The sequence below is a fragment of the Xenopus tropicalis genome, chromosome 9 (assembly GCF_000004195.4).
Source record: "Xenopus tropicalis strain Nigerian chromosome 9, UCB_Xtro_10.0, whole genome shotgun sequence".
Taxonomy (NCBI): domain Eukaryota; kingdom Metazoa; phylum Chordata; class Amphibia; order Anura; family Pipidae; genus Xenopus; species Xenopus tropicalis.
This window is the reverse complement of record NC_030685.2, coordinates 11,956,160-11,979,697: the sequence shown is the minus strand read 5'-3', so window position 1 is coordinate 11,979,697 and position 23,538 is coordinate 11,956,160. Positions and strand designations below refer to the sequence as shown.

The following is a 23,538-nucleotide window of genomic DNA, read 5'->3' as shown; positions in this document are numbered from 1 at the left end:
GGCACACTTTACTGCTGCGCTGCAAGTTGGAGTGATATGCCCCCTCACCCCCAGCAGCCGATCAGTAGAACAATGGGAAGGGAGCAAGATAGCAGCTCCCAGTAGGTATCAGAATAGCACTCAATAGTAAGAAATCCAAGTCCGGCTTGGGACTCCTCCAGTTACATGGGAGTAGGAGAAACAATAGGTTAGCTGAAAGCAGTTCTAATGTGTAGCGCTGGCTGAAAGCTCAGACTCAGGCACAATGCACTGAGATGGCGCCTACACACCAGTATAACAGTGTAATTTAGAAATTAAAAGTACCCCATAAAAATCATGACTGTATCCTGTTAAATACACCCTATTCCCCCAATGAATTTTAAAATAAAAACCCGCGTACGTATGCATACCCAATAAAAGTAAGGCACCGCCGCATTTCCCGGCTTTAACGCGGTCCACCAGAAATCCACGGGTGAGTGACTGGTGGATCGCGATCAATGTTTTGGCCACCCCTACTTTAACTGCTTAACTACATTCTTTTCCTGATTTCCATGCTTCAATTATTAAATGTTTTGTAACTGGATTAGACCATTTAGTTTAGGTGCATATAGTAGGCGTCATTTCCCCGTCACTGGTCATTTTCCTACAGCTACTAAAAACGTTCACACAGGTCTTCTTCAGTCTAGAGTTGCCCATGATTAGAATGAGGGACTGAATAGGGGAAAAAAGACACCGCGCCGTGACGTAAACCCAGATCATCAACTCCGTAGTTAGAAAGAAGTTGGTTCCCAGTATTATAGAATAAAAGAATAAATAAAAAATAAGGAGCAAGGTCATTGTAAGTGCTGTTCTGTGATAGGTTTTAAGGTTGGGGCCACCAAACTCCCCCCTGTTTTTTTGCATATGACAAATGTGCTTGTAGAGCGAGGCAATGATAAAGCTGGTGGTGACCACTATAATGAGGAATGGAATATAGCAATTCATTAGCAAGAAAAATAAACTGAAATAAATGTTTATACTGTAACCAGTAATATCTGAAGTCTGGTTGGTCACAAGAGAAAGTGTTGAATTTCCAGTCTTCACTTCTGAAAACCCCAACATGTAAAATAGTGAGTTCAAGATGGAGAACGCTTGAGCGCCCAGTATTAGCCTTGGCACCAGGGTGTTTATCTTGGACTTGAGCCGTGCCAGGTAATTGGGTTTAAAGTTACTGACTTTCACAAAGTAGAAGAAACATAGGCAGGCGCTGAGCCAGGCATTGGAGAAGAGCACATACGCCACAGGATAACCTTCCGCGTAGAACTGATCTTCGAAGACCAAACAAGTTGTGAAAAATAAACATAGGGAAAAGGCAAAATTTGAAACAACAAAGACCATGTTGGAAAAGGCCAGAGAAATAATCAAGAGGTCACTTGGGTTCAAGTGTTGGCCTTTTATCAGAGAATGGACGTTTACAGACAGGATGAAGATGCTGGTGAGCATTCCCACAATGGATGCAGCTATAAATAGGGCTGGCAAAATGGTAGTAACGTCCACAACCATGGCTGCCTCGGCTGAGCAGATATTCCAGCCGTGACAGATTATCAGATCCCTTGTAGCTTATTTTTTTTGTCTCAGAACAGCTTGGTGGCAGCCCGTTCAGGTCTCTCTACGCTCCTTCCTGCAGGATGAAGTCAGTTTAAAAAAGAAGTTCAAAAAAACAGCCGGACTGTCGCCGAATAAACATGGTGAAGGCTCCTGTGTCATGTGTTAACAGGGATGCAAATCCCAAAGATATTTTCATATTCCCTGTGACGTCTTTACTGATAGGGAAGAGAAGACTGAGGCAAAAGTAAACAACCCAGGGCTCTTCTGGTAACTCTTTATACCCATACACTTTCATTCATCCCTAATTCATTATAATTTGGCTACACTACCAGTGATAAGTGAACAGATGATTAAAAAGTCCATGGTGGAAGGCAAGGCTAGGTGGACAAGGCTCTATGACATAATCTTAGATACTTGACCTAAGGAACCCCCAATTTTTTTTACCTGTGAGCTACACTTACATGTAAAAAGAGTTTGGGAGCAACACAAACATAAAAAAGTTCCTGGGGGTGCCAAATAAGTGGCGGTATTGGTTATTTGGTAGCCCCTATGTGGACTGACAGCCTATAGGAGGTTCTGTTTGGCAGTATACCAGGTTTTTATGCCACCAAAACTTGCCACTAGTGATGAGCGAATCTGTTAAGAAACGACGAAAAATTTGCGAAACGCATTTGTCGGGCAATTTTTTACATCTAATGTTGTTGGAAAACTAGGGCATAACCCTATACCACACTATACACCTATGGTGGGCACAGCTGTCTCCCCTTTATACAGTTGCCTCTCACCTATTTTGCTGGACTATGTTCCTTAGTCCAGCAGAGTTCACACTTGAAGGCACTCTCCATAATGCATATCATGATCACTGTGTCTCACAAAGTTATACCCACACTGATGTAGTTTGGAGGCATACTTCACCTTGAAACACAAAAAATCAGTCTAATTCAATATCTATAGACACTTATGAGTGCTCTGCCATGTTTAAAGTCATATAAAGTGGGTGTAAAGGACCTAAAGGGGATGCTCATCTTCAGCCCCTGTCGCAAAGCATTTTTGTAAATCATCTTTATTATTTAAAATGTTTTGTTTTTTGGATCAGCGATGCTAAAACTCTCACCAGTCTGCTCTCTGCTCATGTCTCTCATTCAAACCGCTGACTGGTTGCTAAGGTAATTTGAACCCTAGCAACCAAATGAAAAAAAAAAAAAAAAATCGCAAGACCAATTGCACTTTGTTTTACAATGTTACTCTCTACAACATACTAAAAGTTAAGAGGTCACAATTACTTTCCAGCTTTGCCCCTCTATGGGTTACTGCCCATGCAAATTTGTCCAGTGTTTATAAAAAAGAGTAAATCCCACCCTCCAAATAAGTGATCTCTGGCCACTCAAAGACATCAATGCTGGGCACCTTTGTATTACCTTGTATAACTGTGTTCAACAATATTAATATATAGTTCACTAATTATCCACAGTTGCCATAGTAGTGTCTTCCTCCCACTTACCATTTACTATTTTGATAGACTGGGCTCTTAATGATTTTGTTAATTAGCAGTTGCTTGTATAAAACAGAAAATGGCTGGCGGTTGAAGGGTGCAGATACCTGTTTTTTTCCACCATGTTGGATGTTTTGATCTTTCTTTAGATCAATTGTAGACCATTTATGAAGTCATGTTGTTGATTGCTGCAAGACTGAGCTCTGGGGGAGGAGGAATCATTCTCCCCAATCCTAAAAAGTCTTTTAATAGAGTGGGATTATCTTGATAGGTAAGAAGGCTTGTTTGTCCAAGCTAGAGTCCAAGTTTGTTACTGGTCCTTTGAAGAAAAGAGCATATTATACTATTTCTTAATAGGTTTAGAAAATATGCCCTTTTTCTCCAGAGCTCTTCATACTGATATATTTATCACTGCTCCCAGGGCCACTTTGGTGCAATACAGAAGTTCCTTCAGACCTCGGTGAGTTTTATGGCACTGTTGTGATGGAATCATACCTTCACATAGGTGGCATTTAGTGAGAAATGTATACTAGGCACATGGATGGGGGGAAAAGTATTATAAATATGGTACATAAAGTAGATGTTCAGGTATATGAAGGACTGGACTGGATATACATGAATAGCCGGGAGCGCCAATGCTTGGAAATATTAATGGATATAAAATAGTAGGGAAGAAGCTACAGGTAGGACTACAGGGATGGCAACTCAAGTGGCAGGAAAAAAAAAATCAGGAGCCACGCACACAACTTGTAAATATTGGTAAATTTATAAGCTTTATTCAGAACAAAACCAAAGAACAATCGAACATCTTTCAAACAAGCTAAGCTAGGCTAAAGACTCAGATCACCCTATGGAACGGAGATTAGTAGCTGCTACTTGTTGTCTCCTGTGACCTTATCATGGCAGAGAAGTACAATACCCGTTGTATTAATACGTTGTTGAATCTCAAAGGCTGATAAAGACAAGGACCACCCACTTACATGTCCAATTTCAAGAAGAAATAACTGACCTCATATTTTGTTGCTTTGTATAAGAAAAATATAATAAACTGGAGTCACACAAAGAACAATACAAGGCGACTGCTACTAAACAAAGGAAAATCTTTAGTAGGGCATTAGATTTATTCATTGTTATACATTTGTTTTTTACTTTTTTGATGTTTCTTTAGATAAATAAGGTTAGGTGCCCACAGTGGATATAGTTGTCTCTCTGCTTAATATTTTCATACAACTCTTAAGTATGTTCCTACAGGTCTGCCTGAGCCTGGAGTTCCCCATGATTAGAACGATGGACTGAGTCGGGGAGAAAGCACAACCCAACATGTAGTTAACCCAGTTTAACAAGTGCTTATTTAGAAAAATGCTATTCCCCAGTGATAAAACGTAAAAGGAAAGATAAATAATAAGAAAAGATATCATTGTACGTGCTGCTCTGTGATGAATATGCAGACTGGGGCCACCAAACTCTCCTACGTTCCGTTGCATACGACGAGTGTGCTTGTAGAGCGAGGCAATGATAAGGCTGGTGGTGACCACTATAATGAAGAAAGGAATCAAACAATTGACCAACAAGAAGAATGCATTGTAAAAAACGTCTATCCTGTTATTAGTAGTACTTGAAGCCTTGTTTGTCAAAAAAAGAAGCGTTGAGTTGTCATTGTTGACTTTAAAAAATGTCAACATGTAAAATAGTGAGTTCAAGATGGAGAACACTTGAGCGCCCAATATTAGCCTTGGCACCAGGGTGTTTATCTTGGACTTGAGCCGTGCCAGGTAACCAGGTTTAAAGTTACTGACTTTCACAAAGTAGTAGAAACACAGGCAGGTGCTGAGCCAGGAATTGCAGAAGAGCACATACACCATGATAGAATATGATAGATATTCTTTGAAGTCCCCATAAGTGATGAAACCAAAGTATATGATCCAGACACCGGCTGTGACAGAAAAGACCAAGTTGGAGAAAGCCAGGGTAACAATTAAGAGGTCACTGGGGTTCAAGCTTTGCCCTTTTATCCAGGAATGAAAATTAACAGACAAGATGAACATGTTAATGACTATTCCAACAACAGATATAACTATGAGTAGAACTGGAGATATTGTTGTATCATTCCCAACCACAGAGTCCGCAAGTCGGTCAGTTGAGTAGTTATTCCAGCTGTGATTAGTTACTCCATCCATAGTAGCCTGTACTTTCTCAACTCTTATAAAACAGCCTTGCGCTGGTCTGTTGAGAACGGTTCACCCTGCTTCCTGCAGCTGATAAAGTCAGTTTATGATCATTATGGCTTATTTTAAGAACATTTGATTGTTCTCCGATGTGCATTGTGTTCAGGGCAGGGTTCCGGTGAAATTTGGGATGCAAATCACAGATATTTTCCTACTGACGGTGGCATCTTCACTGATGTAGAGCAGAAGAACAAGGCTTATTTATATCCATCCACTCATTCAAACCCATTTTCTATTTGCTGTGTTAATTGATGATCCATGTACATTATTGAAAAGTAAATATTTGACCAAAATGTCCGATATTCACCAGTTCCCATGAGATAGAATGAAGCCAAGAGGACACTGTCACAAGATTACAAGGCCAATGTTACAATCCAATTATCTTTTTACACACGCTTTAATAGTGTGTATTTTATATACCATTGGGTTAAGTTTGTGCTGTGTTGGGTTTGAAAACTTTCACAGAATATTTATTACCCTTTTCACCCATGGACTTTTATCATGTATAGTTCTCCAGCTCTGATTTTTAGGTGTGTATGTATAAATATGGATAAATACATCAGGCAGTTCAGGATAGAACGTAATTCCATACAATATATTCACATATAGTCGTAAATAATAGTAAAACAAATGGCACAAATGGTAGTTCTGTCTACTGTCTTCCACGTCAACTCATTGTCCTCTTTTCTCACACAAACCCCAAAATATTTCCTTGTTTCTATGGGCCCAATAACAGGGCTTCTCCTCTTTTCCCACCTCACAATCTGAATCCTTGCCTTAATCAACAGCACTCTGTATCTAATATGGAATGCTCATCAGTTAGCAAATGGGAATGGCTTTCATGAAGAACCTTTAGATACTTAAGCACATACCCTCGGGAGAGGGACATTTAGATGTAACCAAAAGAAATGTGTTCCCATATAAAGATGAAATATAGTAACATAGTAGCCAACAAGAAAGGAAGAAAGCTTAGAATAAATGAAAATATACATATCGATCTGAACTTGTTGTCGGAGTTATATACAGTATATATAAAATGCTTGTAATTCTATAATTTGCTCGTATCTATATACTCCAATGATCCTCCACTAGGGATATATGATTCTCACCCACAGTGAGTAAGTCACTCTTGGATTTAAATAAATACTTACTCAAATCGAGCCTGGCCCCGAAGTTCCCCCTGGGCCTGACCTGAACCATTCAGATTCACAAAGGATATTAACCAGACAGCTTTATTAGAGGTATACATTAATACAGAGTATTACAATACAGAGTATTAAATAATAGGTCATACGTCCTGAAAGCTTGTGAGGACGTGAGTACAAAAATGTTGCCATTTAACCATTTCATCCTACTTGGGGCTGATCCCATGGCAGCCAATCATTAGCCTTGTTTTAGCATATCTGTGTCTCTCTGTCCATCTTTAGGAAAGGATTAAGTGTCTCACTGTCCCAGCACAATAGCCCAAAAAGGTATCTCTCTGGTAAGAAATCTACATCAGCGCAGTGTCCCAAATGGTGTTTGTGCAGTTGGTGTTTCTGAGACTATTTGTGACATTCTTAACCTTGCATTAGGGATACTTGTGACAGGAGACAACTAGTGATGGGCGAAATGTTTCGCCAGGCATGGATTCGCGGCGCGTCCAAAAATTGTCGCCGGCGTCAAAAAAGAATTGTCGCGGACGTCAAAAGAATAGCCGCGCGACGAAATAATAGCCGCGTGCGACGAAACAATAGCCGCGTGCGACGAAACAATAGCCGCGTGCGACGAAACAATAGCCGCGCGACAAAATAATAGCCGCGTGCGACGAAACAATAGCCGTGCGACGAAACAATAGCCGCGGGCGACGAAACAATAGCCGTGCGACGAAACAATAGCCGCGTGCGACGAAACAATAGCCGTGCGACAAAATAATAGCCGCGGGCGACGAAACAATAGCCGCGCGACAAAATAATAGCTGCGAGCGAAGAAACAATAGCCGTGCGACAAAATAATAGCCGCGGGCGACAAATTTTTTTTGTCGCACGACATTTTCGCCGTTTCGCGAATTTTTCGCCGTTTCGCGGATCTTTTTAAAGATTCGCGAATTTTTCGGCGAAGCGAACCGGAACAGATTCGCTCATCACTAGAGACAACAGATGGATTCCTTGTTCTGTAAACATTCTAAGGCCCAAGAACAGTAAATAGAATGACCTCTGGTCTTGATGTCTAAAATCAACCTACAAGTGCAGTTGCTCTGTGCCTGTGTCCTGTTCTAAATCTTTGTTCTTTGATAATAACTAAAATAAACGTGTTTATAGCATAAACCTAAAACACCAATATCTACACTTGTTACTGACATGTTAGAATGTGAGTGTTGAGGGTTGAAATACATAGGATGGAGATCTAAGATCTAAAATGTGCAGGTTTTGGAACATATTTGTGGAATCAGAAAGGATATATTTCCCTACACACTATAAGGCTGTACATATTAAAGATCCCAGTCAGTGGAAAGTAGAGGCACAGGAACAAATGCCAAACGCTATGAACAAAGGAGATACGATGAGAAGACTGTATTTTTTTTCTGGACCAATTAATACCAACATTTTTGAATGAGAAAATAGAAACTCTTTGTTATATGAATTTGTCCCTTTTACAAATACATTTTATTAGTTGTATGCGTATAGGGGAGAAACAGTATGCTGTATAGAGTACACATTTTGGCAAATCCAAACTTGAGAAACATGTCTTTCTACTCCAAACTGTAAAGGTATAAGATAAATAACCAAAATGCAAAAAATTGCAAATCAATGAAATAACAAACAAATGTAAGAAAGCCCGTTTGCCTAAGCTAGAAAGTATATTCTTAATAGGTTTAGACAACATAACCTCCTAGGGTACTTTTCACCCAAACTCTCCATACTGCTATTTTTTTCCACACTCCCAGGGCCACCCAAAGCAGGGAAATGTATTAGAAATATGGTAAACAAAGCAGTTTTTCCGGTATATGAAGGATTAGACTGACTTTACATGAATAGTAGGGATCTCAAATGCTTGGAGATATTGATATAGAGATATAAAATAGTAGGGAAGAGAATATAGGTAGGACTAGGCGGATGGCAATACAAGTGCCAGCCTGTGATCATTACAACCAGGGACACAAAAAAATGGTAAAATTATAAGCTTTATTCAAAGAAAAAAAAGAATCAACTCTAAATATCTTTCATATCTAAATATCTTTCAAGTTAAGCTAGGATTAAAACTCAGATCCCCCTATGGGAGGGAGATTTTGCATCCGCAAAAAAAGGCAGATATGAATAAAAAAAAATGATTTGCTATAATGTACTTTGTATTTACGCTGGCCATAGGTTCTTAAAGCCAAGGACCCACCCACTTACATGCCCGATCTAGAGAGGAAATAACTGACCTCATATTTTGTTATTTTATATAAGAAAAAAATAATAAACTGGAGTCACACAAGCTATTGCTATTAAACAAAGGAAAATCCTTAGTAGGGCATAAGATTAATCCCAATTACATTCATATACAGTATTTTTTTTTCTTTTATATTTTGTTTATCTAAGTGCATTGGGTCAAATAGCTTAGGTGCCCACAGTGGATATATTTTCCTCTCTGCTTAATATTTTCATACACCTGTGAAGTATGTTCCTACAGGTCTGCCCGAGCCTGGAGTTCCCCGTGATTAGAACGATGGACTGAGTCAGGGAGAAAGCACAACCCAACGCAAAGTTAACCCAGTACAACAACTGCCTGCTTAGAAATATGATACTCCCCTGTGATAAACCATGATAACAAAGATAAATAATAAGAAAAGATGCCATTGTACGTGCTGCTCTTCGATGAATTTTCAGCCCGGGGCCACCAAACTCTCCCATGTTCCGTTGCATACGACGAGTGTGCTTGTAGAGCGAGGCAATGATAAGGCTGGTGGTCCCCGCTATAATGAAGAATGGAATATTACAATTGAGCAAGAAAAATGCATTGTAAAAAGTGCCTAAACTGTCCTTAGTAGTACTTGAAGTCTCATTTGTCAAAAAAGGTATTGGTGAATTTTCACCGTTGACGGTAAAAAATGTCACCATGTAAAATATAGAGTTCAAGATGGAGAACGCTTGAGCCCCCAGTATCAGCCTTGGCACCAGGGTGTTTATCTTGGATTTGATCCGTGCCAGGTAACCAGGCTTAAAGTTAGTGACTTTCACAAAGCAGAAGAAACACAGGCAGGCGCTGAGCCAGGAATTGGACAAGAGCACATACACCATGATAGAAGTTTGCACAAAGAACTGATAATCATTAATGACCCCACAACTGATGAAACCAAAGTATATGGTGCAGACACCGGCTGTGACTGGAAGGACCAAGTTGGAGAAAGCCAGGGTAACAAGTAAGAGGTCACTTGGGTTCAAGCTTTGGCCTTTTATCCAGGAATGAAAATTAACAGACAAGATGAACACGTTAGTGAGCATTCCAGCAACAGATATAACTATGAGTAGAACTGGAGATATTGTTGTATCTTTCACAACCACAGAGTCCGCAGGTCGGTCAGTTGAGTAGTTATTCCAGCTGTGATTAGTTACTCCATCCATAGTAGCCTGTACTTTCTCAACTTGTATAAAACAGCCTTGCGCTGGTCTGTTCAGATCGGTTCACCCTGCTTCCTGCAGCAGATAAAGTCAGTTTATGATCATTATGGCTCATTTAAAGACCACTGGATTGTTGCCCGATGTACGTTGTGATGCAAGTGGCAGGGTTCCGGTGAAATTTGTTAACTGGGATGCAAATCACAGATATTTTCCTACTGCCTGTGGCATCTTCACAGATTGGGAGCAGAATAATAAGGCTTATTTATATCCATCCGCTCTTAATCAAATCCTCAGAAGTACTGGAAAGTAAATATTTTACCAAAATGTAACAGTTTATTCAGCAGCTCCCATGAGATAGAAGGAAGCCAAGAGGACACTGTCACTCCAAGGGGACACTGTGAGATAATAAAGCCATTATCTTTGGGCACAAGCTTTATTAGCATTGTCTTTTCCTTCAAACGAGGTTCAGATTTCATATGTTTAAGTATTTTAAATACAGTTGGGTTAATTTTCCAATAGCATTAAGGTGGCCATACACCTTCAGATCTGCTCGCTTGGCAATGTCGCCAAGCGTAGCGATCTTCTCCCGATATCCCCGCCTACGGATGGGCAATATGGGGAGAATCCAGGCTAATTCGATCGTTTGGCCCTGTGGCCAAACGATCGAATTATAACGATGGGTATAGGAAAGGTCGGTCTGGGGACCGCATCGGCTCGTCGATCCGACTAGATTTTTTAACCTGAGATCTGGCTGATTTCAGGCCAGAAAGCGGTCGGGCAGGCCCGTCGGTAGTGCCCATACAAGGGCCGATTAGCTGCCGAATCGGCCTAAGGAACCCATATCGGCAGCAAGAATTGGCCCATGTATGGGGGACCTTTAGGGGCACATGTACTAATCCACGAACGTCCGAAAAGCGTCCGAATGCATTTTTTCCGTAATCATTGGTATTTTTGCGATTTTTCTGTCGCCGTGGCGACTGTTTTGCGAGATGTCGCAACTTTTTCATCGCCGTCACGACTTTTTCGTGACTTGCTGCAACGTTTTCGTCGCCATCACGACTTTTTCGGCATCGTCGCAAAAAAATCGGATTGGTTTTTCCGCCGTTTACAATTGCTCAATATCAAAAAATTGCGGTGGCGACGAAAAAGTCATGCAAAATACGATAAAGTCGTGACGGCGGCGAAAAAATCGTGCAAAATACGAAAAAAACGCGACGCCGACGAAAAAGTCACACAATTTTCGTTTCCAATACGATTTTTTTCCCATTCGGGATTCGGATTTGTGGATTAGTAAATGTGCCCCTTAGTGTGAGTGACTGGATCCTATCATGTGTCTTCTGAGACTCTTGGTATATCTAGTAAACAGGGGTCCAATTCCTTACATAAGGAGGTTAGGAGGAGAAAGTTAGGCTTTATGCAGAAAAAAAATATTACGTGGTGCGTGTCGGACCAATATCCACGGGTTCTGTGGGTCTACCCATTGGTCGGGTAGATTCAGTCAAACCTTGGCCAGCCGGCATGTGGCTTCCAGATTTATAGGCGTCAGGGTGCGCCGCCCCTTTTCTGACATCATCAGCGGGGCAGAATGGGCTCGGGTCTATAAATAGCTAAAAAAAATGCTAAAAAAGCTCATCAGTCTGGATGTTTGCCAAAATGGGCTGTTGTAATGAAGAAAAACTTCAGCAGCTTTTGGGTGAAAGCTTGGGCAGCACTATTGTGATTGAATCATACCTTCAACGGTAACAAAGGTGGCATTTAGCGGGAAATGTAAACTAGGCAAAATGATGGGGGGGATGTATGATAAATATGGTAAAGATAGGACTAGAAGGATAGGACTGACTTTACATGAATAGTAGGGAGCTCCAATGCTTGGAAATATTGATAGATATAAAATAATAGGGGAAAGAATATAGGCAGGACTAGGGGGGATGGCAGTTCAAGTGGCAGGCTGTGATGCGAAAAAATTACTAGGAGGCAGACCAGGGCCGGAACTAGGGGTAGGCAGAAGAGGCAGCTGCCTAGGGCGCAACCATTGGGGGGCGCCAGGTAGGAACCCCTCCTGCCTACCCCTAGTCTGCTCTCTTAGTCATTGCACCGCCGCTTGTCATGTGGTGGGGGCAATGAACTATTGCGAAAGTACGGGGGGGGGGGGCGAGCTGGCTTACCAGGTTGCCTAGGGCGCCCGGTCGGCTTGGCCCGCCCCTGAGGTAGACACACAACTTGTGAAAAATGGTAAACGTACAAGCTTTATTTAGAACAAAACCAAAGAACAATTTCAAACAAGTGTCAATCAACCCTAAACATCTTTTAGACAACTTGTTTTGATATAATGTACTATGAGTTTATGCTGACAATATGTTCATAAAGATAAAATCCATTCCTGCTATAAGGGTATTAAAGAAAATCTTGCTGTCAATCATATTATGCCTGCCCACCTCTATGCCTTAGACAGAGGCAGGGCAGGCAATCACTTTCACTTTCCATTTTGCATTTCCTAGATGTCACTGCACTTGACTCATTCCCCCCACCCTCCGTATGGTCTATAACTGTGTTTCTTATGTAAGGGAATGGGCACCCCCATTCTGGAACATTAACAAGATTTTGGGTTGATACAACGTTTGTATTCACAAAATGGCAGCTGTGTGTTTGCTGTGAATGGGAATTCCAACACCGAAGGGGAAAAACAAATGATACTGTGTCACTAAAGTTTATTTTACTTGACAAACAGAATAGAAAAGTATTTTTAATTATTTCTTAGGTGACAGGTCTGCTTTAAAGCTTAGCATAAATGTCAAATAGAATGGAATTTGTTGGAACTATGGCTGATACAGTAGTAGTTTCTAAATGGCTAAATTGCAGAATCCTTGCCTGAACCAACCATGCCAGATCTAATATGGAGAGCTCTTCCTATTAAGTCAATTAGCAAAAGGGAATTGCTTGCGGAAAGAGCCATTAGATGATTGTCCGATTACCCTTGGGAGAGGGACATTTAGATGTGACAAAAAGAAATGTCACATGTTCACTAATGATGGGCGAAATAATAGGCAGGCATGGATTTGGTAGTGGGAAAAATTTGCCACGCATCAAAAATTGACGCCTGCACCAAAACGATTGTAGCTCACATAACAAAATTGATGGGCGGCCAAAAAAAATTACACGCATGACTTTTTGTTTTTTACGCACATCAATTTTTTTTGACACACAACATTAACGCTGCTTCGCAAATTTTTCACATATAAAGCTGAGAGATAACATAGTAGCCAATGAGAAAGGAAGGGAAGCTGAGAATCAAAGGAACATTATATTATGTGAGTGATCAGGCTTGAGATACATAGGAATGAAATCTAGGACCTTTATGAGCAGACATTCATTGAGCACATCTTCAGGTAGAATTCTTGGTTAAAAAGCAATTTTAATGGAGTACCGCCTTACGCGTTTTGTGTACGTAGACATCTAAACATAGGCAAAGATGTAACAACACTCACAAGGTATTTAAGGATGGTCCCACCAATCAAAGTATACAAGTTAATTGTTTTGCCAATTATAAAAAGGCTTCAATTGAAATACATATAATGATACACCCAGTTCACCATCTTGGTGCTCTCATAATTGAAGCCAATTCAAAACATAGAAAACTTTACAAAACATTGAAAACAAACACACCCAATCCACCATATTGGTGCCCCCATTTGAAGCTTATACAGTACAAAGTACAAAAACTTTATTTATACTAGGGATGCATCAAATCCACTATTTAGGGATTCGGCCCCGAATCCTTCGTGAAAGATTTGTCCAAATACCGAAGCAAATTAAGATAAGCAAGTGTTAAAGAGAAAAAAAGTGAAAAATGTTCACCTTCCATGTTTATGTGACAAAAAGTCACACGATTTTAAGAATTCGGTTCGGCCAGACGCATGGATTTGCCCGAATCCAAATCCTGAATTTGGTGCATCCCTAATTGATACAAAACATTAAGAACAAAGTATAAATCATCCCAAACTTCGAAAATGCCATTATTCCAATATATTGCTACAAAAACAATTCTGCCATTTTTGAAATTCATGAATTCGCCAATATTTAAGTAATTTGAAAATGTTTTATAAAAGATCTCGTGCAAGAAGTCGTTTTATAAAAAGTTTTCTACAAGGGCTACACTAAAGGGCTGTACATAACAAAGTCAATAGAGGTACTAGACCAATCAAGGAGATAGGATGAGAGCACTTTTTAATATTTTAGAGAGACTATGGGGGACATTTACTAATCCATGAACGTCCGAAAGCATCGAAATGCGTTTTTTTCGCAATGATCGGTATTTTTGCAACTTTTTCGTAATTTTTTGTGACTTTTACGCAACTTTTTCGTTGCCGTCGCGAAAAAAATGGATTGGTTTTTCCGCAATTTACAATTGCTCAATACGAGAAAAATCGTGCCGGCGACGAAATAGTTGCGCAAAATACGATAAAGTCGCAAAAAATATGAAAAAGTCTCAAAATGTTCGTTTCCGATCCGAATTTTTCCCATTTGGGATTCGGATTCGTAGATTAGTAAATGTGCCCCTATGTTATATGAATTTTCCCCTTGCATATATACATCTAGCTGTATGCTGTACAAAGTACACATTCTGGCAAATCCAAGTTGAACAAACATGGTTTTCTACTCCAAACTGCAAAGCTATAGTAAAAGTCAAATTACAAACAATAATTCTTGGATAAAAATGCAATAAAATCACAAAAATATAACGGATACGCCAAGTAGAAGAAATAAGAAAAATAGAAGAGATTATTCATATTATACTCAATACAAGTAATGTTTACTGGAAAATATGGGAACAATGGCTTTCTTCTATGAAATCAACCCTCCGTCAGAAAGATCTTCCTAGATTTGATTGATGTAATGAATAGTAGGTGGGTTTATAAATATATGTACCATAAGTGATAAATACATAACAGGAACAATTTGTGGGCTTGTTATTGATTTCATATGTTGATGTAATATTGGTAATTGCAATGCCCTTCCTTTCCACCCACTTTTTGCCTTCTGTACCCTAACCCCCCTCCCAGTTGGAAAACTGAAACATAAAAAAATCACAAAAATATCATTTTTGCAAATACATAGGGGTACATTTACTAATCCACGAACGTCCGAAAAGTGTTCGAATGCTTTTTTTTTCTCGTAATGATCGGTATTTCGCGACTTTTTTGCGAATTGTCGCAAATTTTTTGAGCGCTCAATACAACAGTTCACGAAAGTCATAATGGCTATGCAAAAGTCGCGACAATTCACGAAAGTCATAATGGCTATGCAAAAGTCGCGACAATTCACGAAAGTCATAATGGCTATGCAAAAGTCGCGACAATTCACGAAAGTCATAATGGCTATGCAAAAGTCGCGACAATTCACGAAAGTCATAATGGCTATGCAAAAGTCGCAACAATTCACGAAAGTCATAATGGCTATGCAAAAGTCGCGACAATTCACGAAAGTCATAATGGCTATGAAAAAGTTGCGACAATTTGCGCAAGTCGTAATGGCTACGAAAAAGTCGCGACGGTGACGAAAAAATCGCAAAAAATATGAAAAAGTTGCAAAATGTTTGTTTCCAATCCGATTTCTTCCCGTTCGGAATTCGGATTCGTGGATTAGTAAATCAGCCCCATAGAATAACAAAAACTAAAGTGTGTTTGGTGGTCAGCATACCTGATCTACTAGTCATGCTGCGGTACGTAGGGGAAAAACAATAGAAGAAATGGTTATATTAAAAAAAATAAATGAACTACGGAATAATTCCTATCAATGCTATTGAACTAATTCAAAGAAAATCTTTAATAAAGCAGCAATAGCCTACACAGGCGTAAAACAGAAAATGATACAAGGCTAGTGCTATTGCTCACAAGGAGGTTGTGAGACTACTGATTAATCACAATCAAACTTCCAACTTTTTTCTTCTATACTTTTTGATCACTAATTGCAGCAGACCATTTCGTTTAAGTAGTTACATTGTCTTCTTCTCCAAATGTTTTCCTACAGCTGTTTAGCATGTTCACAAAGGTCTTCTTCAGTCTGGTGTTCCCCATAATTAGAATGATGGACTGAATGGGGGAGAAGGTACAACCCACCAAGTAGTAAACCCAACTCAACAACTCATTTTTTATAAGTAAGCTAGACCCAAGTACTACAACGTAAAACAGAAGATAGAGAATAAGAAGAGACGTCATTGTACGTGCTGCTCGTTGATGAATCTTCAGGCTGGGGCCACCAACCTCTCCCATGTTCTGTTGCATACGACGAGTGTGCTTGTAGAGCGAGGCAATGATAAGGCTGGTGGTGACCAATATAACCAGGAAAGGAATATAACAATTGATCAGCAAGAAAAATACATTGTAAAAATCATCTGTTCTGTAAGTAGTAATATTTTGTGTCTGGTTGGTTGGGTTTTCAACGTTCTCTTTAAAAAACACCGGCATGTAAAAAAGTGAGTTCAAGATGGAGAACCCCTGAGCAACCAGTATTAGCCTTGGTACCAGGGTGTTGATCTTTGATTTGAGTCGTGCCAGGTAACCAGGCTTAACGTTACTGATTTTCACAAAGTAGTAGAAACACAGGCAGGCGCTGAGCCAGGAATTGCAGAAGAGCACATACACCATGACAATATATAGCAGATACAATTGATCTTCAACGTCACCAAATGGGATAACAAGGATGCATATAGTATAGACTCCATCTGTGACAGAAAAGACCATGTTGGAGAAAGCCAGGGAAACAATTAGGAGGTCACTTGGGTTCATGCTTTGTCCTTTTATCCAGGAATGGAAATTAACAGATATGATGAACATGTTAATGACTATTCCCACAAGGGATAGAGCTATAAATAGGACTGAAGCTGTTGTGGCTTCTCCAATGGCCGCAATATCCACAGGTTTGTTAGTTGAGTAGTTACTCCGGTCAAAATCCATTGTAGCTTGTGCTGGTTCTGATCTCAAGGAAGATAAACAGATACAAAGGTAAACAGCTTTATACTAGGCTGTTCGGATCTGTTCTCCCTCCTTCTGGCAGTGGATAAAGTGAGGAATGATCACTCTGGCTTATGTAAAGCTCATTGGATTGTTGCCCAATGTACCATTGCAATGCAAGTGGCAGGGCACCTGCGTCATTTGTTATCAGGGATGCAAATCATAAATATATTTTCTTATTCCCCGTGGCATCTTCACCGATTATGAGTAGTAAGACCGAGGCTTATTTCTACATATCAACTTTAATTCAAATTCATTTTCATGTTCTTCATTTTCTAATTAGTTGCAGTCTGAACAAAACAAATTGCTGATTGGTTGGAAGTCATTATTAGCTCAGTACTCATAATACTCTTTTTCTCCCTTTGCATTCATTGGACCCATCCTACTCTGGATCCTCAGAGGAACTCACATTCCTCACTTATCCCACACTATCATTTAGGGTCTTGTATTGGTAAGTACCACTGGGTCTGCTGACCCCACTCTTACTCCTTTATGGGCCTCAGTGCACAAGCAATGTAGTGGTGTAGTAAGTAAAGGTCCCCATACACGGGCAGATTGTAGCTGCTGATATCGGTCCCTTGGACCGATTCGGCAGCTTATCTGCCCATGTAGGGGCAGAAACGAGCGGGCTGGCTGAAATTGGCCAGCTATCGGTCGGCCAGGTTAGAATATCCAGTCGGATCGGGGACCTGCATTGGCTTGTTGTTGCGGTCCCCGAACCGACTGCCCCATTGCTTCCTACATAATCCGATCGTTTGGCCCCAGGGCCAAACGATCGGATTATTATTTTTTTTAACTTCAAGCTCCCCGATATCGCCCACCCATAGGTGGGGATATCGGAGGAAGATCCGCTCGCTTGGCGATCTCGCCAAGCGAGCGGATCTTACTGTGTATGGGCACCTTAACTATCTTTAGGTACTAAAGCATCTAACAAAGGGTCCAATGGCCAAGCCTGTTTTGCAGATCTCTTTTATTGACATCTGCTGCTCCCTCCCCCTTCTTTATAATACTGGGCTACCCTAAGCACTTCTATATGCAATCTACATAACCAATAGCAAACTGTGTATTCCTTTCCTTCAGCTATATCATTTAATTGAAATAACAAATTACAGATAATCAATATAGGCAAGGTCCTACTACTATTTTATAGGAAAAAAAAAACAAAAAAAACGACTTTAGTCAAAGGTTACCCAAGATTATAATTAATAATGACTTCAGCCTTAACCACTGAAAGACACCTACGGGAGCAAATAGTGCATAGTATATAATTTAATTATTACATATATAATGAAAATGTAATTATTACATTTTATATTATGCACTTTATTTTTATTATTCCCCTGCCGCTTAGTATGGAGCTTTAAGTACTTTGGTCCTTGTCGCAATCAGTAGAAAGCTTCCTGGGCTTCACATAGCTTTTGTCATGGCTGTGTAATACATCAGGGAGTTGGAATCACAGGTGATTGGAACCAGAGGTGGCCCAGTTCAGGACAGCCCATGGCCCGGCACTGGTCCCCAGCCCGGTGGTTGGGGACCCCTGGTATAAGGGACATCTATTCCCCACTGGTTCTTTATTGGTGGCGGCATTCAAAAAAATCATGTACAAAAATCATGTTGCTGTAATTTTTAGTTTACTATTTAGAAAATTCAGAAAAATTCTTTTGATTCTAGTTAGATGTTTTATATAATTTTATAAGTAATTACATACTAAGCAAGTACTGTAGTTGCTGTAGTTTAGCCTTTTTCTAAAGGAATACATACAGTGCCGATCCAAGAGTAGAACATTATCATCTGCTAAGACAAAGCCTTTCTTCTACACATGGTTATTATCTGGATAAAGGTCTTTTTCAGCCTGCCAATCCCCAGGATTAGAATGATGGACTGAACTAAAGAAAAAGAGCAAACTAGGGTTATGCCAATCCTATACAGAGGATCACTGGTTTGAAGAAACCCAAGCCACATTTGTAAAACATAAAACACAGTGTTGAGTATGAGGAGAGATGTCATCGTAGAAGCAGCCCTTCGGTGAACTTTGAGAGTCGGACCACCAGAGTCCATGTTTTGTTGAGTATGCTTGCAGAGAGAAATGTTGATATGAGCAGTGGTGACAGTTACGATCATGAATGGAGTAAGACAGGCTTTAAGTAAGAATGAGACATCATTGAGAACATCTGTCTCATAACCGATAACTTCGGAAGTCTCATTGGTTATCAGTGGAAGTGTAGAATTCTCGCCATATACTTCTGCAGAAGCTGAAGGTTGAACCAGTGCAATTATGAAGGAGAATACTTCAACGCCTGATGTTACCCAAGGCATGACCATTTCAATCCTCATCTTAAGCTGTGCGAGGAAACCAATATTAAAGTTAGTGGTTTTCACAAAGAATAATGCGCCTAGACAGGCACTGAGCCAGGAGTTGGAACAGATTGAATATGTCATCAAATCATACAGCCCATAATAGATATAATCCACCGACAGCAGCTGAGGGACAAAAGCGGAGCCTAGTACGATGGCAGCATTCACAGCAGAGAACACCATGTCTGAGAAGGAGAGGGCAATGATAATCTGATCCCTAGAACTCATCTTCTGCCCCTTCATCCAGGACTGGACATTCACAAATATTATGAACACGCTGGAGAATATCCCTGCAAACTCTACTGCCAAGAGTATAAATACACCCATTACAACAAGTAATTTAGCAAAGCAGCAATCACAAATCTAATTAGTCTTCCTATTAAGTGATCACATCTTTCCACCATCCTTCTTGCAGCAGAAATGCCACTGATGTCAGACACCATCAGCAGAGATCATGTATACTTATTTGATCCTTGAATTGACATGAATGCAAATAACAGATATTTTCCTATTCAGTGATGGCTGATACCTTTGGCCCAGCTTACCAATCACTATCACGTGGTTAATGACAAGGTGACGATCAGAAGACTCGTCTTTTGGACCAGGTCTCATTGGGTATAGGACCAGTTATCCAGAATGCTCTTCATACCTTAAGTCTACTAAAAAATCAATAAAACATGAATTAAACCTAATAGGATTGTTCTGCCCCCAATAAGGGGTAATTATATCTTAGTTGGGATCAAGTACAGGTACTGTTTTATTATTACAGAGAAAAGGGAATCATTTAACCATTAAATAAACCCAATAGGGCTGTTCTGCCCCAATAAGGGGTAATTATATCTTAGTTGGGATCAAGTACAGGTACTGTTTTATTATTACAGAGAAAAGGGAATCATTTAACCATTAAATAAACCCAATAGGGCTGTTCTGCCCCAATAAGGGGTAATTATATCTTAGTTGGGATCAAGTACAGGTACTGTTTTATTATTACAGAGAAAAGGGAATCACTTAACCATTAAATAAACCCAATAGGGCTGTTCTGCCCCCAATAAGGGGTAATTATATTTTAGTTGGGATCACGTACAGGTATGGTTTCATAATTACAGAGAAAAGGGAAATCATTTTTAAAAATTAGAATTATTTGCTTATACAGTATATTTGCTTATAATGGAGTCTATGAGAAACAGCTAATATTCATCGACTCTCAGTACTTTGTGTTTACTACAGTTGGTCTCATTGTCCCTTCAACTTATATTAAAAAAAAAACAGCCTTACCTTAAAAAGACAATAGATATAGACAATAAAAAGACAAAATATGAATGGACAGTAGGGTAAATGAAGTCGTATAAGGATTGCTATTGCCAAAGGCATAGGGAAAGCTCATTTGGTAGTAATTCTATCTATTGAATTATATGGATACTAACTCTGATCATAGGGATAGTGCACATTTCAGTCTTTCTTGTAGCATCAGTTCTATTAGATTCATTAGAAATATCCAGAGATACATTCTTTTTTTCAATTTCACCCCCTTTCCCCCCATTGATGAATGTTTCATCTGTTTCACCTTCAATAATCATCTCAGGATGCACCATGACCTTCTGAATAAATAGAGTTCCATGGAAATATGGAGATTTTAAAGCTTTTAATAACACAGTGAAGAAGCTGAAGAACCGCAGAAGCCGCTTGAATGCCTGATGCAATGTATTCTAGATTACTCAACAAGTCCAGCCCAATTTGCTGATAACCAACCATCACCAGTTATGGCGGTCTTTATTCTATCTTACTGCATTGTAACATCTCTGTTTCTAGTAAGGCAACAATTTTTTAGGTAAGCATTTCTCAACTTGGAGTTCCCTTGGATAAGAATGATGGCCTGCAATGTTGGGTAAGAAATTACATAATACAGAAGATGAACACTTGGACTCCTTTCATAAAACAAATGATAATGGTAAATAACTCAGCCAGGAATGCAATGTAGAGAACCACAAAAAGCACCATAGTCTGGCAAGCTTTCAGGTGAACTTTTATTCTACAACGTACAAGAGCTTCAGAAGGTCTCATCTTCTGGACATGCAACATAAAAGTAACATTAGAAGTGTTCTGTAAAATAATAGTGAATAATGACTATGAAGATTTTCATTCATCCAGGTCATGGTATATCTAGTATAAATAAATCTAAAGCAACTGGACTTGTTAAGTAATCATTGAAGACGTTTCACAACTCATCTAAACAGCTTCTTCAGTTCAACTGACTGGTATGGGAAGTCCTCAGCATATGTACTCTTCCACTAATCCAATATATACTCTTCCACTAATTCAATCTCAAAGTAACCCCACAGCATTCACATCTCTGTGAGTTTCAGATGTCCCCTCTCTGAAGAGTTACAAAGTGCCATTGTGATTGGATTAGTGGAAGAGTACATATGCTGAGGACTTCCCATACCAGTCAGTTGAACTGAAGAAGCTGCTCGGATGAGTAATGAAAGGTCTCCAATGATTACTTAACAAGTCCGGTTGTTTTAGATTTATTTATACTAGATAATAGTGAATAATAACATTGGTCACTGGCAGTAGAGTTAGCAGCAATTAGTATTCTGTATTTTTCAGAAAACAAGATGAAGGTTCTCAAACCGATGATTAAGGACACGGCCAAGGATAGGATCAGCATTCGGAACACAAGAGTAAAAATCCTTCGTTTCAGGACGTGAAAAATATATAGTTTAAAGTCCACAATTTTAATACAGTAATACATACAAAGGCATGTGGTGAGATAGGAACTGAAGTTTAATGAAAATGCCATAACAACCCTCAAACCAGAAAGGATTTGCTCTGTTTGATAGGAGTGGGATGGAAAAACAGATAAGAGGCTGTCGGAGATCAGTGAAAACTGTAGCACGATACACGTCAAGCCAATTGTGGTCACGATTTTGTCCCTTTATCCAGTCCTGAAGGGAAAATTCCGCATACAAAGGAAACCATGCTAATAATCAATGCAAGGATCTTGAGGGTAGAAAGGACTATTGGCATCATGATGGAGCTGTGTAGCAGTATTAATAATTACACAGCATATGGCAGCCATCTCAGTTATACCAGGTGTAGGCAAATATACACAGTGTCTGATTTCAATCCACTCAATCCAAACTATGGCTTATTTGCTTACAGTATATTTGTTTCACTGCTTTTCTGTTAACTCGTACATTCCCCCCAATGCCACAAAATACAAAAAGACGGCAAGTACTAAAGGAAATGTTCATATATACAGTATGTATTTAGCCAATTATTAGAAATTATTAGAAACAAGTGGCAAACAACAGTTTTCAGCTTTGGTTTTCAAGATGGAAAGACACGGATTTAGCATGCATTACCCTACTATAATATAGCAAAAATATAATAATTAATATAATTTTTTAAAGGGTAAGTCTACTTGGAAAAAGGCTTTTTGTACTACTCATTGTCACACAGCTTCCAGACAGCATACAGGAACTAGAATGCATGACCCACAATGCACAGCCTTGTGATGTTCCTTACCTTATTGACATCACGTGTGCAGGGAATTATGGGATTGGGAGGATGCAGGGTGAAGGCTGGCTAAGGAGAGGCGACTACTGTTAAGTTTTAAAAGTCTCAAAGTAGTCAGCCAGATCAGCAGGGGAACAGGGGGTGGGGCTTAGGGAACTGTTCCAAACCGTATTTTTACATTAAAACTGAAAAGGTTGTATATATTGAAGTATTGCTTGAAATTATGTTTACTTTTCAAAAAGCTTAAACGGAGAAGGAAAGGTAAAAACAAAGTGAGCTTTAGCAGAAAGGTCTGATAAATACAGCCTTAAACACTTACAGTACTACGTATACATTTTCTTCTGTCTTAGGGGCACATTTACTAAGACACGAATCTGAACCGAATTGGAAAAATTCCGATTTGAAAACGAACATTTTGCGACTTTTTCGTATTTTTTGCGATTTTTTCGGCGTCTTTACGACTTTTCGGAAATTGTCGCGACTTTTTCGTTACCAATACGATTTGCGCAAAGAAACGCAAGTTTTTCGTAGCCATTCCGAAAGTTGTGCAAAATCTGGCGATTTTTTCGTAGCGTTAAAACTTGCGCGAAAAGTTGCGCCTTTTTCGTAGCATTAAAACTTAAAAGGTGCGACGTTTCGCTCAAGTTTTAACGCTACGAAAAAATCGCAACTTTTTGCGCAAGTTTTAACGCTACGAAAAATCGCCAGATTTTGCGCAACTTTCGGAATGGCTACGAAAAACTCGCGTTTTTTCGCACAAATCGTATTAGTAACGAAAAAGTCGTGAC

General features: G+C 39.6%; 5 protein-coding genes across 5 annotated transcripts; all 5 read right to left on the bottom strand.

The window, feature by feature from the left end:
• Positions 1–576: 576 nt before the first annotated feature.
• Positions 577–1,521, bottom strand: t2r36 (bitter taste receptor 36). The gene is given in 1 exon segment (NM_001172022.1): positions 577–1,521. A coding segment is annotated over 1 exon segment (945 nt).
• Positions 1,522–4,236: 2,715 nt separating this feature from the next.
• t2r30 (bitter taste receptor 30) lies at positions 4,237–5,235 on the bottom strand. The gene has a single exon (NM_001172016.1). It carries the CDS (start codon positions 5,233–5,235, stop codon positions 4,237–4,239), a length of 999 nt encoding a protein of 332 aa, NP_001165487.1.
• A 3,629-nt stretch (positions 5,236–8,864) lies between these two features.
• Positions 8,865–9,932, bottom strand: LOC100492238 (taste receptor type 2 member 4-like). The gene has a single exon (XM_031892881.1). It carries the CDS (start codon positions 9,867–9,869, stop codon positions 8,865–8,867), a length of 1,005 nt encoding a protein of 334 aa, XP_031748741.1. The 5' UTR covers positions 9,870–9,932.
• A 5,539-nt stretch (positions 9,933–15,471) lies between these two features.
• Positions 15,472–17,458, bottom strand: LOC100494404 (taste receptor type 2 member 8). The gene has a single exon (XM_012970716.2). The coding sequence runs from the start codon at positions 16,817–16,819 to the stop codon at positions 15,851–15,853; it is 969 nt and encodes a 322-aa protein (XP_012826170.2). The 5' UTR covers positions 16,820–17,458; the 3' UTR covers positions 15,472–15,850.
• A 1,212-nt stretch (positions 17,459–18,670) lies between these two features.
• On the bottom strand, positions 18,671–19,558 carry t2r38 (bitter taste receptor 38). The gene is given in 1 exon segment (NM_001172024.1): positions 18,671–19,558. A coding segment is annotated over 1 exon segment (888 nt).
• Positions 19,559–23,538: the final 3,980 nt, after the last annotated feature.

Coding starts and splice junctions, on each gene's coding strand:
- LOC100494404 (XM_012970716.2), bottom strand. CDS start 16,819: ATGGATTTTGACCGGAGTAACTACTCAACTAACAAACCTGTGGATATT.
- LOC100492238 (XM_031892881.1), bottom strand. CDS start 9,869: ATGGATGGAGTAACTAATCACAGCTGGAATAACTACTCAACTGACCGA.
- t2r30 (NM_001172016.1), bottom strand. CDS start 5,235: ATGGATGGAGTAACTAATCACAGCTGGAATAACTACTCAACTGACCGA.